At 45.5% G+C, this 18,587-nt stretch overlaps 1 protein-coding gene across 2 annotated transcripts in view; it reads right to left on the bottom strand.

The window, feature by feature from the left end:
- Positions 1-6,212: 6,212 nt before the first annotated feature.
- The window catches only part of eif2b3 (eukaryotic translation initiation factor 2B, subunit 3 gamma), a 20,708-nt gene continuing 8,333 nt past the window's right edge, over positions 6,213-18,587 (bottom strand). For both annotated transcript variants that reach the window (XM_068571603.1, XM_068571604.1), the window contains exons 6-12: positions 15,385-15,474; positions 13,487-13,623; positions 13,118-13,308; positions 12,535-12,597; positions 12,248-12,396; positions 8,908-9,011; positions 6,213-6,431 (exon numbers count right to left, since the gene is read on the bottom strand). In XM_068571603.1, the coding sequence (XP_068427704.1) occupies positions 6,379-6,431; positions 8,908-9,011; positions 12,248-12,396; positions 12,535-12,597; positions 13,118-13,308; positions 13,487-13,623; positions 15,385-15,474 (787 nt within the window). In that variant the 3' untranslated portion in view covers positions 6,213-6,378. The remainder of the gene's footprint in view (positions 6,432-8,907; positions 9,012-12,247; positions 12,397-12,534; positions 12,598-13,117; positions 13,309-13,486; positions 13,624-15,384; positions 15,475-18,587) is intronic.

Here is an 18,587-nt window from a genome sequence, read left to right as displayed (position 1 = left end):
TATATATATATATATATATATATATATATATATATATATACTATGATACTTTTAATAATTTATTTGCTCAAAATGCTTCTGTATTTTATACTTGAATTATATTTTAAACAATTACTTGCTAGCTATTGATTTCTTTCTGTATTGATGCTTTTAGATAAGTGGAGATCTTTTGATCACAGTAATGTACATTAATATTCAGCCTATAGGTCTAAATTGTTCTGTTTCTTTTTACTTAAAATATGAACGATCACTGATGTTAGAGTTACGAGTACAGACAAATCACTTGTATGTAATCAAAGCTTTCACCGAAGCTGAAAATAAATCAATCAAAAGACTCAACTATCTGAGTGAAGCTCTTTTATTTTCATGATCCTCTTTGAACTCTTTATTTTAGATCTCCATCATCTTTTAGTCTAGAAGTGATGTTATTGAAGTCGTACGTGCGCTCACCAGATCTCTTCTCATATCTCATATCTTATACATCAAACAGGATGCATCAGTCTGTTGACTCAGAGCGCCACATTTACATCGTTACCGTCTCACTGACCGCCGACGCTGCTCTCTGGGGCCGCTGAATGAAACACAAACTGTGTGGACGCGTCCAGACGGAGGCGACCAGACGTCGGACAGCACTGGCCGGCCTGGACCTGGAACTGGTTTAGTGAGTGTGAACTGGGTCGGGTTGAGTGGTAGAGGGAAACAGGCAGCTGGAAATGGGAGCTAATGTGGAATGTGAGGAATTGGGTTGTGTAGTCGGGGGCCCCTTCAAGCCTAACAAACTCAGGGAGGTCCGAGGCTGGTCTGGAGGCCTTGGATAAATAAACCATCTGAGATGACCATGCGCTGTGCAGAGATCTGCCATCGCACCACCGGCCTCCAAACACAAACCGCCCAGCGCTCCCTCCTTCCCCTTCTGCATGTCTTGTGCCCCACATGGTCCCTCTTCCATCCCTCTCTTTATCCTTTCCATTTTAATCTCCCCTACTTCCTACCTCCCTTCTTTTATTTCAGATTTTCTTCCTAACACCTTCGTCTTTTCCCTCGTTCTATCTGCTTCCCTACTTCTGCTCTTCCTGCCTCCTCCCTCCCCTTCCTATCTCCATTCCTCCATTTCATGCCTCCCCAGTGACTCCATCCATCCGTCCGTTCATCCATGCATGGCTGGCTGTCCGTCCGGGCTGTGTGCGCTAAAGCAGAGCTACGGAACCGCTCGGCACTCAGCCGTCGCCCAGAGTTCAGCCCGAGTGTTTATTCATGGAGGAATTCTTCTCTTTCTCTCAGTGAAGATGGAAGAATAGAGAGTGATAAATATACGTATGTTCCTTTTAACTAGAGTAACAGTGATGGTCGTCGTCCTGTAAGACAAATAGATGTTGAGATTGCATGAGGAAAAAATGAAACCATATAAGCGATATTATGGGATATTATGGGATATTATGGGATATGCGTTTTCAAACAACAGTGCTGTGAGGTTTCACATGGATGGGACAGATCTTGATTAAATATGGATTAAATGGAAATAAGAGTCCATCATACACAAATGACATGTTGTTTCTAATGTTGTATTTGTACTATTGTCACAGACTTTACTCGTCACATGTTCCTGGTTCCAAAACTAATGGTGTCTTTAAAAGCTCAACATATCAGAAGTGATTCTGCTTCTCCTTTAGTGCTGATGTTGAGTCTGACTCCAGTGTAACACAACAGCAGTGTGTCCTCATAGCTCCAGGTTTTCATAGATAGCACTTTGCACAAACAGCTGTCACATATAATTACAGGAACGTGCTGAGATCACATATTTCAGATGGAAATATTGTAAAGAGCCTTTCTATGACATCATCGTCTCATTGCATCACAGCAGCTCATCGACAAGACGACTCCAAAGCCGAGAAGCTGTTCAACAGATGAGACGAGACATGAGGGACACAGTTAAATGTGACACACACTGAGCGCCTGAAGGCTTCTGAGGACGAAATACTTTCTCCTGTCTCATTACACTCTGTGTATACTTATGTGTTCAATATCCATAATGCAAACCAAAACATAAACCAATCACCTCCAGCTCCTCATATAGACTAACTACAACAGAAAACATATCTAAAACAAAACATCGAAATGAATAAATATTTTTGAAAAACACACAAAAAGTGTTTGATGATGGGGACAAATATTCAGCATATTCTCGATGAATCAAAGCCTCTTTTCAGCAATAAAACATGTTGATTTGTTTGCCATAACGTTCACAGAGTCAGTTTGCATATTGTTGGGACGCCAGAAGGTTTCTATGATGACACGTTGCTCAGATATCAGAGAAAAGGCTGGAAGTTGCCCGGTAGCAGAGAGACGCTTCCTGCAACGAGACTCTGTCCTCTGCAGAGCTGCCACCCACAGCCTCACACAAGATTAATTATGATAATGCATTTCTTTACCCCTTTGTCATCGTAATGAATGGTTGCCTTTCTGTGAGGAAAACACACAAAACACAGAGAAACACACTTTTCTTTAAGTCTTTGTTTGTGCGGTTGTAACAGAGGTATTGTCAGATGAAGCTAGCAGGTGGTAACGCAAACTCAGACCTGTAGCTTTAAAAGAAGCATAGAACACCACGTGTGTGTGTGTGTGTGTGTGTGTGTGTGTGTGTGTGTGTATCTTTAAGTATATGTGAGCAAACATAGCTACGACGGAATAGCTTTTCTTTATTTAAAGCACAATTATGAATACAAATGATGAAGAAGCCGCTCAGAAAGACTCCAAACACTTTGAGGCTGTTTTTAATATTTATGTATATATATATATATGTATATATATATATATATATATGTATATATATATATATATATATATATATATATATATATATATATATATATATATATATAAACATTTTTGACCAGCTTTATTTAACCATATGAATCTCTTTTGCTTAATAACACAAAATATGTGATTTAGGAATCACTTTCCTGAGTCCATTAAGCTCATCACTAGTTGCTGTGAGATTGAACAGATTAAAGGGATTTTAAGGCGGAGTGATTGTAGAAGAGATTACAGTGCAAATCGAGCAAGAAGAAAATATAACTGAACATTTAAAATAGTTTATTTCTGTTTCCAGCTCCAGCTGTGGACGTTATAAACATTCTAACTAATGAGATTAAGAGGAAAGGTCAGCCGAGGGAGGAGAGCAGCTTCTGCTGCTTCCTGAGATTTTACTGCAACTGAAGACCTGAAGCCAATCAGCCCCCAGTCCATGTTTGCTTCATTAGCCTCCACGCTGACAGACAGGGATGTCTGTGTGTGTGTGTGTGTGTGTGTGTGTGTGTGTGTGTGTGTGTGTGTGTGTGTGTGTGTGTGTGTGTGTGTGTAAGGCATGTCACCGACCATACATGGGATCTCTGTCTCCACACACACTCTTTGTTGGCTAAGCAACATAAGCAACTGATGTATCTCTGAAGCTGGTAAAAAAGAGTGTGTGTGTGTGTGTGTGTGTGTGTGTGTGTGTGTGTGTCTGTGTGTGTGTGTGTATTCAGATGTTTGAGTTTGAGATGGGGTGGTGTTGGTGTGTGTGTGTGTGTGTGTGTGTGTTGGGGGGGGGCATCTTGAAAGGTAGTGTGTGGAGGAAAAAAAGGAGGGAGGAAATTCATTTGTGGCCGGAGAACACAGAAGACAAATTGAGGAAGTGTTGTGCTAATGTGTAGAGGTCAGCAGCAAACACACACACCGCTTCTGACGGCCACTTGGGTGGCCTGCTCTCGCTCTCTCTCTCTCTCTCTCTCGCTCTCTCTCTCTCTCTCTCTCTCTCTCCCTCTCTCTCTCTCTCTCTCTCTCTCTCTCTCTCTCTCTCCCTCTCCCTCTCCCTCTCTCTCTCTCTCTCTCTCTCTCTCTCTCTCTCTCTCTCTCTCCCTCCCTCTCTCAGCCCTGGAGCCATGAAGCCACCCGGCTCCTCAGCCGGCGCTCAGACTCCTCTGTGAGCATCGAGTGTCTCTGCATCGCACATTCGTCTCCACCATCAATCTGATCAATCAATCCCCCCCCCCCCCCCCTCCAAAGTAAGACATCATTTGTCCACAGATGATATTTCAGCCTTACAATATTTAAAACAATCGAATTCCAACAGTTTTTTGGATACACGTCTGCAACGTGATCTGGTATCGTTGGAACTTTTATGGATCTCCATTAATAAACTGCATCACTTCATGAATCACACAAAATAAAAGAAGCACATTTTGAAATGTCACTGCAGAGCATCTTAATTTATGAACTGACGATGATCCATTTCAAAGATACTTTCTCATAATGCATAAAGCCACATAGCCGAAGAAAAAGCTGACATTCAGCCTGAAATATGATCTTCAGCTCAACATCTGATCTCCAGATCTGCGTAGCATAAGATGCACATTTCTGTACGCATGTGTGCACACACACACACACACACACACACACACTCAGAGGGCTGTGACACAGCTTCGATTAGCTTGTGTGGCAGAAGATGAACAACGGTCACACACAGGTGAGCCTGCACACGCGTGTGCACAAACAGCAGCAGACGTGCATGTTGTGAAGGGATCAGCGAGGTGCGTCGTGCTGAAGGGACTCTGAGTAAACACACAAACCTCTACACAAACACAGACCCGTCATGTGAAGAGGTCAGAGAGACGCTCAAGAACGAAGACAAGACCAAGAGCGACAATGTGAACCTGAACTGTGCTTTCACGACTGAGATCACAACTCAGGAGAAACATTTCACCTCAAATACCTCATAATACCTCACCTTATATGTTTGATCTATTCACCTTATCTATATTATCTATTCTCCTTTATCTATTTTATCTATTCACCTTATCTATATTATCTATTCTCTTTTATCTATTCACCTTATCTATATTATCTATTCTCTTTTATCTATTCACCTTATCTATATTATCTATTCTCCTTTATCTATTTTATCTATTCACCTTATCTATATTATCTATTCTCCTCATATATTCACCTCCTCTATATTCTATATACTGAGGGAAGTGACATCACCAGGTTGCAACACGACAAACATCACTTGCTTGTGATTAAAAACTGCAACATAGAGAGCAATAACTGATAGAAGACACACACACACACACACACACACACACACACACACACACACACACACACGTCGTCCTTCGTGACTAAGGACCTTCAAACCTGTAATTTAAGAAATGTTCAGCAGAAGGAATGCAATAAATCTGGTGACAGCGAAGTGAGCCGAGAGCGAAAGAAGAGCAGGAAGAAAAGAAAAAAGAAAAGTGTCAGGCGCGAGTCAGTTTCCTCCTCTGCTGTGTGTGTGTGTGTGTGTGTGTGTGTGTGTGTGTGTGTGTGTGTGTGTGTGTGTGTGTGTGCGTGCGTGAGGGCGGGGTGTCGGCGTTAACTGATACAGGATCAAGCTGGGTGGTCCGGGGCCTGCACATACACCATTTTTGTGTACAAATAAACTTAACCCCCCCCCCCCCCCCCCCCCGCTGCACAGAGTACACGCTAACACTCGTGCACGTGCACACGCGCACGAGTCTCCAGCCTCTCACACGGTGAATGGAGTAACTGAGTCCGGCCAATACAGTCGCATAATAACTAGTGAGATAAATCTAATATGAAGTTCTCCCTCAACTGACTGTCAACATGTCTCCATTAAACATGTTAAACATGTCTCCATTAAACATGTTAAACATGTTAAAAATGTTAAAAAATGTCTCCATTAAACATGTTAAACATGTTAAAAATGTTAAAAAATGTCTCCATTAAACATGTTAAACATGTCTCCATTAAACATGTTAAACATGTTAAAAATGTTAAAAAATGTCTCCATTAAACATGTTAAACGTGTTAAAAATGTTAAAAAATGTCTCCATTAAACATGTTAAACATGTTAAAAATGTTAAAAAATGTCTCCATTAAACATGTTAAACATGTTAAAAATGTCTCCATTAAACATGTTAAACATGTTAAAAATGTCTCCATTAAACATGTTAAACATGTTAAAAATGTCTCCATTAAACATTTTAAACATGTTGAAAATGTTAAAAAATGTCTCTATTAAACATGTTAAACATGTCTCCATTAAACATGTTAAACACGTCTCTCTCTAAAAATCCAAACAGATGAAAACAATAATTAGTCTTTTTGGGCAACACAACTTTTATTTTAAATGAAATGTGAAATGAAGAAATAAAACACCGACATGCTGACTCATGGGTTCAAGCTCTTAATTTATTGGACTCCCTGTAGAAAAAGCCGGAGAGAAGAGAGAGCGGTCAGCGTTCAGGCTCCTCGTTGCTCAGCTGATGAATTGGTCGTCTGTGTTTCGCTGCTCTCTGATTGGTTGATGAGGAGACGAGGACGCCGCTCTGTGAGCTAGATCTCCATCAGCTGGTCCGTTCCAACGATGACCTCGTTGGTCCTCTCGGCTGAAGAAGAGAAAGAGAAATGTATAAATATAAATGTATATATATATTTATAAAAATGTAAAACGGTGATTCTTGTGTTTTATATTGAAATCTAAAGTTTTCTCTTTAAAAGAAAAATCAGCAAAACCCTTCAGCTTTATAAATATCCACAAATAATAAAGGGAAAAAAAACATTAAATCAAGATTCATAATAGATTTTATTTTGAAGGCTGTTCCGAGCTAAAGAAACGTACGAGCACATCTCGTACACACAAGATGTGCAACATCGTGCTTTGTGTGATTCTTTGAGGAGAAACTCAGTTTCACACATCTGTTAAATCAAATCATTATCTTGTGAACAAAGACCTTTGAGCATGACTATGTGCACACACACACACACACACACGCACACGCACTCTCACACACACGCACACACACACGCACACACACACGCACACACACGCGCACACACACACACACACACTGCATGAAGCTTCAGAGTGGTCAGACTCAGAGCTTCTCTGAACATCACTAAGAGGAAGAGTCTTGAAACAGAGTCTGGAGCTGAAGCTCGGCTCCTCCCTCGGCTCCGAGCAGCCGTCCCGATCCAAAGCAAACGGAGACTGAAGCTGCTTCACACAGACGGGTCAGTGTGAAGGAAGCTGAAGGCTCTGCAGCGCGCAGGAGGACACATGGAGCACAGCAGCAGAGGGAGGAGGGCGACTAGTTAAGACAGATACGTCATTAACTCAGTAACTTATCCTGCAGTGTGTGAATGCTGTAGGACAATACACATTTACTGCTGTCTCAGCTCCAACTTCAATCAACTGGCAATAAAGAGCAATAAGCTATTTTCTGTAAGCACACACCCTCACGTCATTACCAGTCATAACCAGTCATAACCAGTCATTACCAGTCATAACCAGTCATTACCAGTCATAACCAGTCATAACCAGTCATAACCAGTCCAGCGTCATCAGGACGCATCAGAGCATACAATCATCTTTCAGAGTTTTAATGTGCGCATGTGTGTTTTATCAAAGCTCCCAGAGGAACGGTGTGTATCTTTTACAATATCAACACCTGACGGACCGGTGTGTGTGTGTGTGTGTGTGTGTGTGTGTGTGTGTGTGTGTGTGTGTGTGTGTGTGTGTGTGTGTGCGTGTGTGTGTGAGGCTAACTAGCAGGGTGGTCCTTGCTGCTAGCAGCTCCAGTGGGTGTGTGATGTGTTTCACAGCCTGCGGTCAGCAGCTAGATTAGTAGACGAGTCTGTTCTTACGATGTGGAAGCAAACAGGAGGTTTATGATTAGAGGAACACATTGTATGGATGAAACCAATCTGATCACTAGCTAACTGATAACTAGCTAACTCACTCGCCTGATGCAGACTGGTAGATGTTTGCCGATTATTTACAGAATATATTAGTTATATATCACTGACCAACAGTTTTGGGTAGAAAATGTGTTATTATACATATTAAAAAATCTTTTTTTTTTTCATGGGTTCGTGTCTGTGCCAGAAATGTAATTTGCCAAATTTGTATAATTATGACCAGCTCAGTGGATCATAACCTGTGTGGGTTCATCCCTGTTTCTGGTTTCCTGTATTCAATCTGAGGATAAGAGACCGTGTTCGCTGGTCATCCTGTAAAGCTCCAGAGGATGATTTAAATAAACTGGACTAATACAGCAGATCCTTTAAAAACGTCTATTGAAGAGACAACAAGGCATTTTATGAAAAATAATAACAAAGAGAGAAACTATACCAAAGTGAGCCAAAGAGAGAGCGTCGGTCATGCAGCGTGTAAAACAATCAAGCAACCAGGGTGAAAGTCTCCAGAGTTCAATCACAAGAAGCCAAAGATCTGTTGATGCTTCACGTCTTTTTTTAAGTGAGTTTAGCTCAAATTCACACTGTTATTACTGAGAGCACCCTGTTGTTCACTCAATTAGGCTGCTTAGTCTGGAGCCGAGCGCGCTCTGCGTGCGTGTGTGTGTGTGTGTGTGTGTGTGTGTTGGATGTGTGTGTGTGTGTTGGATGTGTGTGTGTGTGTGTTGGATGTGGCTGGAGGCTGCTGTTGAATTCCGGGTGGTCTGTTCTGGCCCTGCTCTCTAACCTCTCCATCAATGTGACACACACACACACACACACACACACACACACACACACACACACACACACACACACACACACACACACACACACACACACAGGCTTTAAAAGATAGCACGTATCTGGATTGTGTTGTTTTGTTGTTGTAGCTTGTTGTCCTGAGTGTGATGAGTTGTTTCTGTTGCTTTCCATCTTTGTCAACTTGATTTAATATGGAGACACTTTGTTCTGCTGCATCTAAATGTCTTAACGTCCTCTCAGCTTCCTCATGAAGCACGAGAGGCCGTTGACCAGCGTGCTGACCATCGCTGTGAGAGATAAAACCCTGTGATGAGCACGTTGTGGTCATCGTGGTGTGTGGCGCGGCGTCCCCGGCGGCCTCACCCTCCGGTTCGATCTGCTGGCCGCTGCCCACCAGACAGTACTTCAGGTCGGCTCCCCGGCCGATGACGGCGTTGCTGCAGACCACGCAGCACTGGATGTTACACCTGGAAACACACACGCGTTAGTCACCAGCTGACATCTCTGCTCCCACCAGCATCTCCTCTGCCGCACAAGATACTGAAGGAGAAACAACATTCCTGTGACTTACTACCTTTACATTTCATCCCCTGTAGGAAATCAATACTTTCCCTTCTTCAGGAGCTCAACGAGACGACCTGAAAGGGTTTCAGTCCCGGGACATGAATCAACCACAGTGAAGTCTGTCGGATGTGAGCTGTTGTGCAGCCTGAGCTCCTGTAAGCTCTTTCATGGAGTTTTGGAGTTGAAGTTTCCTCTTTTACCCGCAGTCAGAGTAACGCAGTCTGCTGTCCGGACCTCAACGCCTCGTGTTGCTGAACACTAGTTTATGTGTTGAGATGAACGCGACTGGTTGATGCCTTCAATACATCAAAAACGAACAGATGAATCAATAATGACTCAACGTCTCTGAGGCCTGTGGTGACGACCTCGTGGCTCATTTCTGGATCTCTTGAGTCATTAAAGATTCATATTTTTCTAGGACAGGTTCGAGGTTCCAGGATTTTCCGACACTGCCGTTTGCTCTCGGGCTGCAGGAGATCCAACACGCTGCTGGTTCACATGGTGTTTCCTTCACGTGCCTCATGTACACCAGCAACACACACACACACACACACACACACACACACACACAGTTAACAACATGCATACTGGGAGCTGCCCAGTACAGACGCAGCGTTCCACTGTCGCCAGTGAAGTTCCTCCAGGCCCACGTTTGTGGAGCGAGAGCCACCCTGGACCCTCACACCTGCTGCAGACACGCAAACGCATGAAATGATCCGTATATTAAAGAACGCTGTGTGCACGTGTCTGTGTGTGTGTCTGTGTGTGTCTGTGTGTGTCTGTGTGCTGCAGTCCCACCTGAGCCGGCAGTGCCAACCCGCCGCGCTCACATTCAGCCAAACCATCACCATAAAATTCTTGGAGGGGAGACACAGACAGTCTTGTGTGTCCTGTGTCAGCTAACCGTGGAGGGCGTGTGCGTTGGTGTGCGTTGGTGTGCGTTGGTGTGCGTGTGCGTTGGCGTGCGCTGCAGAATGTGTGCCTCAGGCGCTCGGGGAGCCGGAGGAGAACACATGTCGGTCTTGCCCAGGCAGTGACGCACACACACTTGGCCCTCTGCAGCGCACACACAGACAGGTTTGTGTTGGCCTATTCTATTCAGGTGGTTCGGCCTGGAAGGAGAGGGAGAAAGGAGTGTGTGCGTGTGTGTGTGTGTGTGTGTGTGTGTGTGTGTGTGTGTGTGTGTGTGTGTGTGTGTGTGTAAGTGACTACCTAGGAGGTGCTGGTGGTGGTAGTTGGTGATGGGAGATTACAAGATTCAAAGTTTTGTAACATTAGAGAGAGAGGGAGTGAGAGAGACCACCAAAGAAGCTTCAGAGCTGAAACACCACTAATTACTAACACCGGGGCTCCTCCTCGCCATGACCCCCCCCTCCTCCTCCTCACTCACACACACACACACACACACACACACACACACACACACGTCAACCCCCCTGTAAAGTTGACCCTCGCTATCCCCCTTCCCAAACATGCAGCGCTTTGTCAACAAGTTGTGCGGCGCTGCAGACAAAGAGGCAGAGATGCGAGGGCTTTCTGCGACATGGCCGGGCTGCTAATCCCCTCACACTGGCTCTTTCTTTCCTTCTTTCCCCTTCCTTCTTATGTTCTTTAAAAAAATAAAAAAAGAAGAGAAAAAAGAAAAGAAAGAATCGCAGTTTCTTTGTTGCTTGCTTGCTTTCCCCTCGCTGCTTTCTTCCCTTCTCTCTCGCTCTTTCATGCTTTTGTGCTTCACCTACATGGACATGATGAGGGTCCATGCTGGGGGGGCATGAAAGGCTTAGGGAGGGGGAGAGAGAGAGAGAGAGAGAGAGAGAGAGAGAGAGAGAGAGAGAGAGAGAGAGAGAGACAGAGAGAGAGAGAGAGAGAGAGACAGAGACAGAGGGAGAGAGAGAGAGAGAGAGAGAGAGAGAGAGAGAGACAGAGAGAGAGAGAGAGAGAGAGAGAGAGAGAGAGAGAGAGAGAGAGAGAGACTTGATGCAGTAAGAAGTTAAGCTATAAAAAGGGCTGGAGAGCGAGCGAGCGAGCGAGCGAGCGAGTGAGTGAGTGAGTGAGTGAGTAAGTGAGTGAGTAAGTGAGTGAGTGCATTAGAGTCCAGACTCGAGGTCTCCGTCCTCCAGAGGATCAATCTACATGCTAATTCTCCTGCGGCGGCAACAAAGACGTCCATTTGGACTTTAAGGACTCGCTGCCATTGAAACTGGTGATGTGTAATAAAGTGAGTGATCGTGATTCATCACGACTCAGAACCCCCCTCACCCTCTCACCAAGTGACATCATGAAGCGGCAAATGAAATACCTGCCTTGTCCTGCAGATTGCAGTAAAACATCCACATGAAGTTATGTCCAGAGAATAAATGGAAAAAAATATTCCAATTATAAAAATATTCCTTAAAAACAAATCAGCTTTGTGACGATGACGTCCTCTTAAACCTCATCAAGTCTTAAACTCTTTCTGTACAAACAAACATTCAAGTGTAACTTCCTTTGGTAGAAAGATGCAGACATGAAAGGAGTTTGCTGTTAAAAGCTTGTCGACGATTTTTTAAAGCTCAAGCAGAGAGAAACTAAACTGTGAGAGGACGACCTCATGAAGGTCAAACACTTTCTGATGGAACTGATGAATAATGACTTGCAGTCTGCTGGAAGGCGATGTTAAAACACCTTGCACCCCAGTGATCCACACACTGCATAACCAGTGGGAACTTTGTTATAGGAAAGTAAATTAGTGCTGAGTGAAATCTGTGAACGCTGCGTGTTTCAGCCCTGCAGCTTTGTGTTTGTTTGCTCTCTGGCTGGTCGCACAACAATAGAAGCATTGTTACCCCGACGCTCCCCGTTTGACCTCTGGGAGCACAGGAAACAAAACCTGTGACACGTCCCATCGACGGACACACACATCCACGAGCATCTGCCTCACACACACACACACACACACACACACACACACACACACACATCAGAGCACCTGGAGGACGGGACGGTTCACAGCGCATGAAGACGTGAGGAAACGGCGATGACAGAAGACAGATGTCATGTTTAGGACACGTTATTTCCTGACATCAGATTACTCATCTTGTTTTGACATATTTGCGTGTGTGTGTGTGTGTGTGTGTGTGTGTGTGTGTGTGTGCCTCACCCCTCCTCGATGGTAACCCCGTGCATGATGATGGAGTTGGTGACCTTGACCTTCTCCTTTACTGTGGTGGCGTTCCCGATGGTGGACCTCTTGATGGAGGTCTTCTCTGCCACCTGGCACAGAGCGCCGATGATGCTGTCGGATCCCATCTGGTGGACGAGCACCAACGTTACGGAGACATCGATGCATTCACAGCCCAATGAAGCACAAGTGCAGCCCCACACAACATGAGATGATAGCCAGCTCGCTGGGCTGGAGGACAACGAGTGAAACCACATGACACGTACCTGACATCGCTCTGAAATGACAGCAGACGGATGCACGGCCGGCTCCTCAAAGAGCTTTGGAGCCTAATGTGGGAAGACATGAGATTTAAATACTAAAAAGATGGTCAGCTGACTTTAATGATCCATCTCTGGAGGAATTCGGTCCCAGTGCACAGCATTCAAACAAGCAGGCGAGTCTGCATTAGAAGAAGAGTTATGAGCAATGCAACTAGAAGATGAAAACAAGATCCACAAGAATGAGAGCAGTAAGAGATGCGGAGGAGACGACATGTTGATCGTTGCAGTTATTGTCTTTATTGATTCCAGGGCGACGTTGGCATTTTGTTTCTCTGATCAACAGACTTGAAGATACTCAACACAGAAAACAGCAACCGGCAACTGCAGCAAATAAAAGGCTGGAACCAGAGAACGTTTGGTATTTTAGTTGAAATGATTATTAAAATACTGGCATATTAATAGACTGGTCGTTGCCGTCCCGACTGAGATTAAAGCCACGTAAACATGCAGGCATGCAGGCCAATCACCCTGAACGCACTTCAACGAACTCAAAGGCAGATGCGGTTTGAACACAGCATGCACTCACCAGCCGGTTAGCTTCTATGTACGCAGCCAGCGTGTTGACGCGGTAGCAGAGGCCGCGGTCGATGATGTGAACGTAGCAGCGCAGCTTCACGCCGTGGTACGCCTCGCTCATGTCGCCGCGGTGGTCGTTCCAGCAGGAGCGCTGCTGGGCCAGCTGGAGGAGAGGCTCGTCTCGAGAGGAGATGAGCAGCTCTGGACAACAAAAAGAGGAACGAGTGAAGCGGCGGCGAGGAGTTCAAAGGATCACGCATCACAGGGTGACGGGCAGAGCTGTCCTGTGTTCACGTCGCTGTGAGGCTAACCCTGGAGCTGCTCAGGAGGTAACGCTGTCGCAGCTGTTAAATGGCGACGTGCACGAGCAGACCCTGACCGTGGTTGGTGGAGCCGTCCACAGTTTTCTGGTTCTGATCCTCAGCGTCGTCTTTGATTTTGGGACCGTTGGTTGTTTTTGAAAACTGCTTCCGCACCAAATACGGCAGCAGCTCACCCCGGATGGAAGAGATGGACCTACAGTACAGGAAACAGGATTAAATGAGACTTAAACATCACGTTAAACATCCCAGAACGTGATCAGCGTCACACATACGCCTCAACATGAGCTTATGATCTCAGTTCAACGTGCCGTCATGAGAGAGTTCACGTCTAGTAACAAACATCTGGCTCCACCTTCACGTAGTCACATTCTCCTGCTTTGCCTCTGACGGTGTCAGAAGGATCCGGACCGAGTGTGTCATGCTAAATAGCTTTTGGTAAGTGCATACAGGAAGTCAAATGAGGCCTATCTCATTACTGTAATTAAGTAGATTGCTAGTAAATGCAATAGAGGCTAATTAAATAATATCGTTACCGTTACTCAACGTCCACCTAATAAAAGCATGACATGACCATCAGCACCTCGGTGACTTCAAGTCTCCTCTGAGGAAACCAGGAGGAACTTTAATCTTAATGTATTTTCCTCCTCTATGCGCTCAGGCGCCCTCTCTCTCTCCCCCCCCCTCACTCGCCCGCTTTCTTTTAAAGGGAGATTAGAATTTCCATCTGAATGACAGAAGAAAAACAACAGTTACTCTCTATTGCTCTCCTTGAGCGAGAGACAGCACGGAGGAGGAGAGAGAAGAAAGAAAGCCCAAGAAAAGAGTTGGAGAAAGAAATGAGTCATGAACAAGAGAGATGATACGCGGCGCCGGCAGAGCGGCCATTAGTGATGTAATGACGTCAGATTTATATCTGCATCTCTGAGGCAGATTACGACCAAGAGCTCCTCTGGCTCCAACCAAACATCCAGCAGGGCTGAACGGATGCGAGTGATGCGTGTTTGTTGGGTCTGGATGGATTTATGTGATCCATCTGAAATTGCAGATTTCCTCAATCCGTCCTTCAGCAGAGCCCACATGTTGGCACGATGTCATCACCACCATCATCATCACCACCACCATCATCACCTCCCTGCGTAGAGGAGCTCGGCGCCGTGCTGCTTCTTAGCACCAACCTGCTTCTTAGCACCAACCTGCTTCTTAGCACCAACCTGCTTCTTAGCATTAACCTGCGTTAACCGGCGGCTCCTGACGCGTCTGCATCAGGAGCCGCCGTCATCAAACTCGTCTTTAATGTGCTACTGTAGATCTCCTCCTTGAGCGTGCAGATAGTGTCATATCATTAGTGTGCAAGGAGGAGAGGGAAGACGTCCTCTCACCAAACATCGTCCAGACAAGAGCAGCAGTATTTAGTGACACAAAAATGCATCAAAACAGAGTGTGGCGTTAAATATGTTTTGCAAAATCATTTGAATCTCCTCCGTTGGGCCGATGGGCAGAGTGAAGTGTTGCTGCACTGGTGTGCTCCAACAGTCCTCTCGCTAACACCATTATCTCCTCACTAACGACTTATTTCAAGCGCAAAACAATTGAATACGAGCGTTTGGTTCCTGCCATGCGGCCGCGCTGCCAGCAGCCTCACAGGCTCCTGTGACAGCGCTTCACCTCAGAGGCTAAAGGCCGAACAGCCTGCCTCAGTGGCACATAGTAAAACAAATTAACACCTCGCTGGAATACCCCGCTAACGGGTCCTTTAAAGCCGACACACCACGTCCCCGAGTTTAACACTCGCTGCAGAGCGAAGCAGCAACGTCTGCCTGTGTGGTTGAAGGTGAAGAACAACAACACTGCTCATGAACGCGTCTCAGAGGATTCATGACACCGCGGCTGGAGAGCAAACGATCGAGTTGCGTTCATTCCTATCGTCACGATAATAAAAAAGTGAAGGACTCACTTGTTGTCGGCGAGAAAGTCCACCACGGCTTTCTTCAGGCAGTACAGGTGAGCGTCCACGAGGCCGGTCTTGATGTGCATTCTGGGATGTCTGCAGGCAAAAGAGTCAAAAGAGGACAATCACATCTAATTTGACTTTTTATAAATTCATCAGGTTGCTTTGCAAAACCTCACAGCACTCAAAAGACATTGAGCCTCATTTACAAATGTGTGTGCACAAAACAAGTAGAAACTGAACATGAGCTACAAACCACAACGCTTACATTTCAATATGGACGAGGTCATGAACTCCACTGAAAGCTACAGGACACAATGAAGGATGAAAGAGCACTAATGTCCTAGATATTCACTTCATCAACGCATTGGTGTCTAACTATTGTTGAGTGAATGTGTTCATGTTGAGCTGCACCTCGTCAGCAGGTGTGTGTTCACATTAACGCAGCTCACGTGAAGCGTTCATACGGACGGTTGAAGCAGTTTGTGAACACGTCTCGTTCCTTCTGACATCTCAGCGATGCAGAAGCAACACGCAGCGCTCCATCAGGACGCCCATCGCCCGTCAGCACGCAGCGCCCCATGAACACGAGAGCCACGGCTGCTGCTTCTGCAGCACAGTCTGCTGTGACTCCTTCGTTACCTGCTGCTTTTATGTTTGCTTCTCAGTTACTGGAAGTCCTTTGAGTTCTCTGCTCTGCACACGGGAACATTTGATGGAAGCCAGACGCGTCCGCGGCATGAAAGTGCAGTGACATCTGTCTATTGTCCTGCGTCAGCTGCCGTAGTCGTCGCTGCACAGAGCGGCCGCCCTGAGACAGGTTTATGTTAGCGGGGCCCTCGAGCACGCAGACACAGCGCCACCCCGTCATGCATTCACTCATTCACACATGCATGCATTTACACGCGGACACACAGTTTGACCATGTGACATTTACGAAGCGAGAGCCAAAGGAAACCATGTCATCCTCCGGGTTTCAATTAACAAATCCATGCTCACCCTTCATCCCCTTTGACTACTTATCCTCCTCTTCCTCTGCCCTTTGCATCACTCCGCAGTTAAAGCTGTGGGGTGCGTTGTTCCTGAGAGGTTCACAGCAGTACTTTTACAGGCTGGAGTCCAGTTTCTGCAGATCACTTCTGTACCTCACGCAGCAGCGTTAGAAGCTGCACTGATCTGGATTATTAAAGTTGTAAAAGCAGATTGATTTGAAAAGTCTTCATTACCTCGACAATAACGTAGACTAAACTAAAAGCAGACGGCGGTTCACTGTTTATTTGTTCAGATCTGTGCTGAAATAAATTAAACTAAATATGAGATTCAATGTTTTTTTAGATCTGGGTGGTCGCCAAAAACTAATTCTAAAAACAATATTTTCTTATTTAGGGTTTTCACAATGATGGCGGGCAGCATCTCAAGTGTTTATATTTCCTGTGCGTCTGTACTTTTATTGATAGTTTTCCTGTAATTACTCAACCCTGAACATATAGTTTCTACTGACGTTCCACCTGGTGAGCAGCACGACTCACCAGCACCTGTGTGGCCGCTCACACACCTTAAAGCTCATCTTTACATGAGCATAGAAATGTCTCGTTATGAATAAATGGAAACTAAAACGTCGGCCATGATCCAGGATATTAAACATCATGGATGACAGTGAAGGCTGCAAAACCTCGACCTCTCCTCACTTCCTTCCTCTCTTTCATCTCTTGCTCCTTGTAACTCTCTCTTAATATCCAGAGGATTGCCTCGTCGCACGTCTTCCACAACCAAACGCTGAAAGCCGTAAATCCGACCGTGTGTGTCCGTCTGTTTTATTAAAGAGCGTAAAAGCACACGAGCCTGCACAGACAAGCGCTGCGGCTGTTTGTCAAGTGTATTTATTCACACAACGTTTCCAGGTGCGTGCCTGCGTGTGTGTGTCGTGGGCTTAAGTGGACTTTATAGGAACACCCAGGAAGTGACATCACCGCTTCACAGCCGCGGGTTCGAGTCCAGAGCAGAACCAAGAGAGCCAGAGCGGGTGGAGGAGGGCGGTGAAGAACAGGGATCAATGATGAGCAGCGCTTCAGGCTTTCTTTCATCACAACAACAATAATAATCAGTGCTGGTTCTGCCCAGTGCGCCCAGTCTGCCCACTGCAGGTAGTTTCACTCATTCAGACACAGCTGTCTGTTTGACAGCAGCAGAAGCACTTTGGAGATTTCTGATGCAGAAAAAAAAGCCAACAAAGACCAAAAATAGTTTGATTGACAGCTCTATATTTGAGGACGGCTTTACCGACGTTTTAAACTAAAATATAGTTTTCTTTTAACTCCAAAATCAAGACTCTCCTCGTCTTCGTCTGTATGAACTCAACAGGATTGATCTTAAAGCAGGAAAGCATTCACACTATTTGGAAACTAAAACATATTCCATTTGTTAAGTGTTGCTGCTCCTTCTGATCACAACACTTTATCTTTTAAACGCTTCCCAGAATCCAACAAACATCTTCCCCAAGAAGAAGCGTGAACATCTTGCTTTTCCAGCAGCATCATGTGATTCCTGGTCGCTGCTGTGGGGCTCGCAGTCAAGTGGAGCAGGATGACTCAATCCTTGGATTAATGACTCAATCCTTGGATTAATGACGGCTGCAGCACCACTAAAGTCCTCAGTGGGAGAGAGGGAGTCACATCTCTCTGGCGCTCAGAACACATGCAGCCTAACGTCTCATTCAGTTCAGCTCAAACCCCACAGAGGACGATGACTCAGACGCAGCAGAATGACTGTTAATTCTCTCATTAGTCAGGTTTCCACTACAGAGCCAGCGGGATGAAGAGCTTACGGCTGATTCAGGGAACGTTTCCTCCAAACTCAACGTGCGATTCCCTGAATGTCTGAAAGCTGCTTCCTTCACCGAGCTGACGAACATAACTGGTGCTGGAAGCCCGAAGCGCGTGAGGACCTGCAGCAGCAGATCCTCTTGGTGACTGGTGAGCACACACACGCTCCATGTACGAGTGTGTGTGAACACAAACCGTAAAGGAAGTCACCTGCAGTGTGTGTGTGTGTGTGTGTGTGTGTGTGACGACATGGCCTTTGACTGAACGGTACTGATGTGCAAAACAGTCCGCTCTTGTAAAACGACCCAGCGGCGTTATAAAAATCCACAAATCTGGAATGTATTACCTTGTGCGATAAACACTGATGTGCGTCTCGTGGTGGTGTCA

Source organism: Clinocottus analis, unplaced genomic scaffold, assembly GCF_023055335.1.
Source record: "Clinocottus analis isolate CAN_PGR_092001 unplaced genomic scaffold, fCliAna1.0.p SCAF_11, whole genome shotgun sequence".
Taxonomy (NCBI): Eukaryota; Metazoa; Chordata; class Actinopteri; order Perciformes; family Cottidae; genus Clinocottus; species Clinocottus analis.
Note: the sequence above shows the minus strand (reverse complement) of the source record. Positions and strands in the feature narration are given on the sequence as shown.